This window comes from Erigeron canadensis, chromosome 1 (genome assembly GCF_010389155.1).
Source record: "Erigeron canadensis isolate Cc75 chromosome 1, C_canadensis_v1, whole genome shotgun sequence".
Taxonomy (NCBI): domain Eukaryota; kingdom Viridiplantae; phylum Streptophyta; class Magnoliopsida; order Asterales; family Asteraceae; genus Erigeron; species Erigeron canadensis.
The window spans coordinates 21213254-21214532 of NC_057761.1; the positions used below are offsets into that span (position 1 = coordinate 21213254).

The following is a 1279-nucleotide window of genomic DNA, read 5'->3' on the forward strand; positions in this document are numbered from 1 at the left end:
GAGATCTGTAAGTTGAAGAGATCTCTGTACGGACTGAAACAGTCTCCCAGAGCATGGTTTTGTAGGTTCACACTTGCAATGAAAAAATATGGATACAAACAAATTAACTCGGATCATACTTTGTTTCTCAGTCATAAAAGAGATCGGATAACGTGTTTAATAATCTATGTTGATGATATGATTATCACTGGGAATGATGAAAATGAAATCAAGAAGTTAAAAGGAAACTTGTGTGCTGAATTTGAAATGAAGGATTTGGGAAATCTGAGATATTTTCTTGGTATTAAAGTGTTAAGGTCACAACAAGGGATATTCATTTGTCAGAAGAAATATATAGTGGATTTTTTGACAGATCAGGGATGATTGATTGTAAACCGAAAGACACACCCATGGTTATCAATCAGAAATTGTTTATGAAATTAGATGGAAAACTTGTTGATAGAAACAGGTACCAACGAATGGCGGGAAAGCTAATTTACCTTGCTCATACTCATTCGGATATTGCATATGCTGTTAGAGTGGTAAGTCAATTCATGTATCAACCGCAAGAAGAACACATGGATACAGTTTTAAGAATTGTCAGATATCTCAAAGGAACTACTGGTCATGGGGTTCTGTTCAAAGCAAATGGTCATCTTAGTATTCAAATTTATACAGATGCTGATTGGGTTGGAGACAAAGGAAACAGAAGATCTACATCAAGATATTTCTCTATTATCAGAGGGAATCTCGTCACATGGAAGTGTAAAAAGCAAAAAGTTGTATCTTTGTCAAGTGCTGAAGCAGAGTTTCAAGGTATATCTAAAGGCTTAGCCGAAGCCTTATGGCTTAATAAACTGATGACAGAATTAGGATTTTCTCCTAAAGAAAGTATCCAAATTATGAGTGACAATGAAGCAGCCATTCAAATCTCAGAAAATCCTGTATAACATGACCGGACTAAACATGTTGAAGTTGATCGACATTTTATCAAAGAAAAGCTTGAAAATGGAGTCATTAAATTGCCATTTGTTAAGTCAGAAGACCAACTTGCATATATTCTTACTAAAGCAGTGGGGTCAGTTTTGTTCCAAAAATGTCTAGGCAAGTTGAATTTCGGTGATCCCACTGTTCAACTTGAGGGGGAGTGTTAGAATTAACAATTGGATAAGATCAAATCATTTCCAAAAATAAGCAAATCTCGACTTTGGCTACAAGCTACATATCAAAGCTTCAATTCTGTTGAGTTTATTTCTTTATTTATCTATCAAAATAATAGTATAAATACGGGCTCAAAGAT

General features: G+C 34.7%; 1 protein-coding gene across 1 annotated transcript; it reads left to right on the top strand.

Moving 5' to 3' along the window:
• The first annotated feature begins 458 nt into the window (after window positions 1–458).
• LOC122586859 (secreted RxLR effector protein 161-like) lies at window positions 459–929 on the top strand. The gene has a single exon (XM_043758866.1). It carries the CDS (start codon window positions 459–461, stop codon window positions 927–929), a length of 471 nt encoding a protein of 156 aa, XP_043614801.1.
• Window positions 930–1279: the final 350 nt, after the last annotated feature.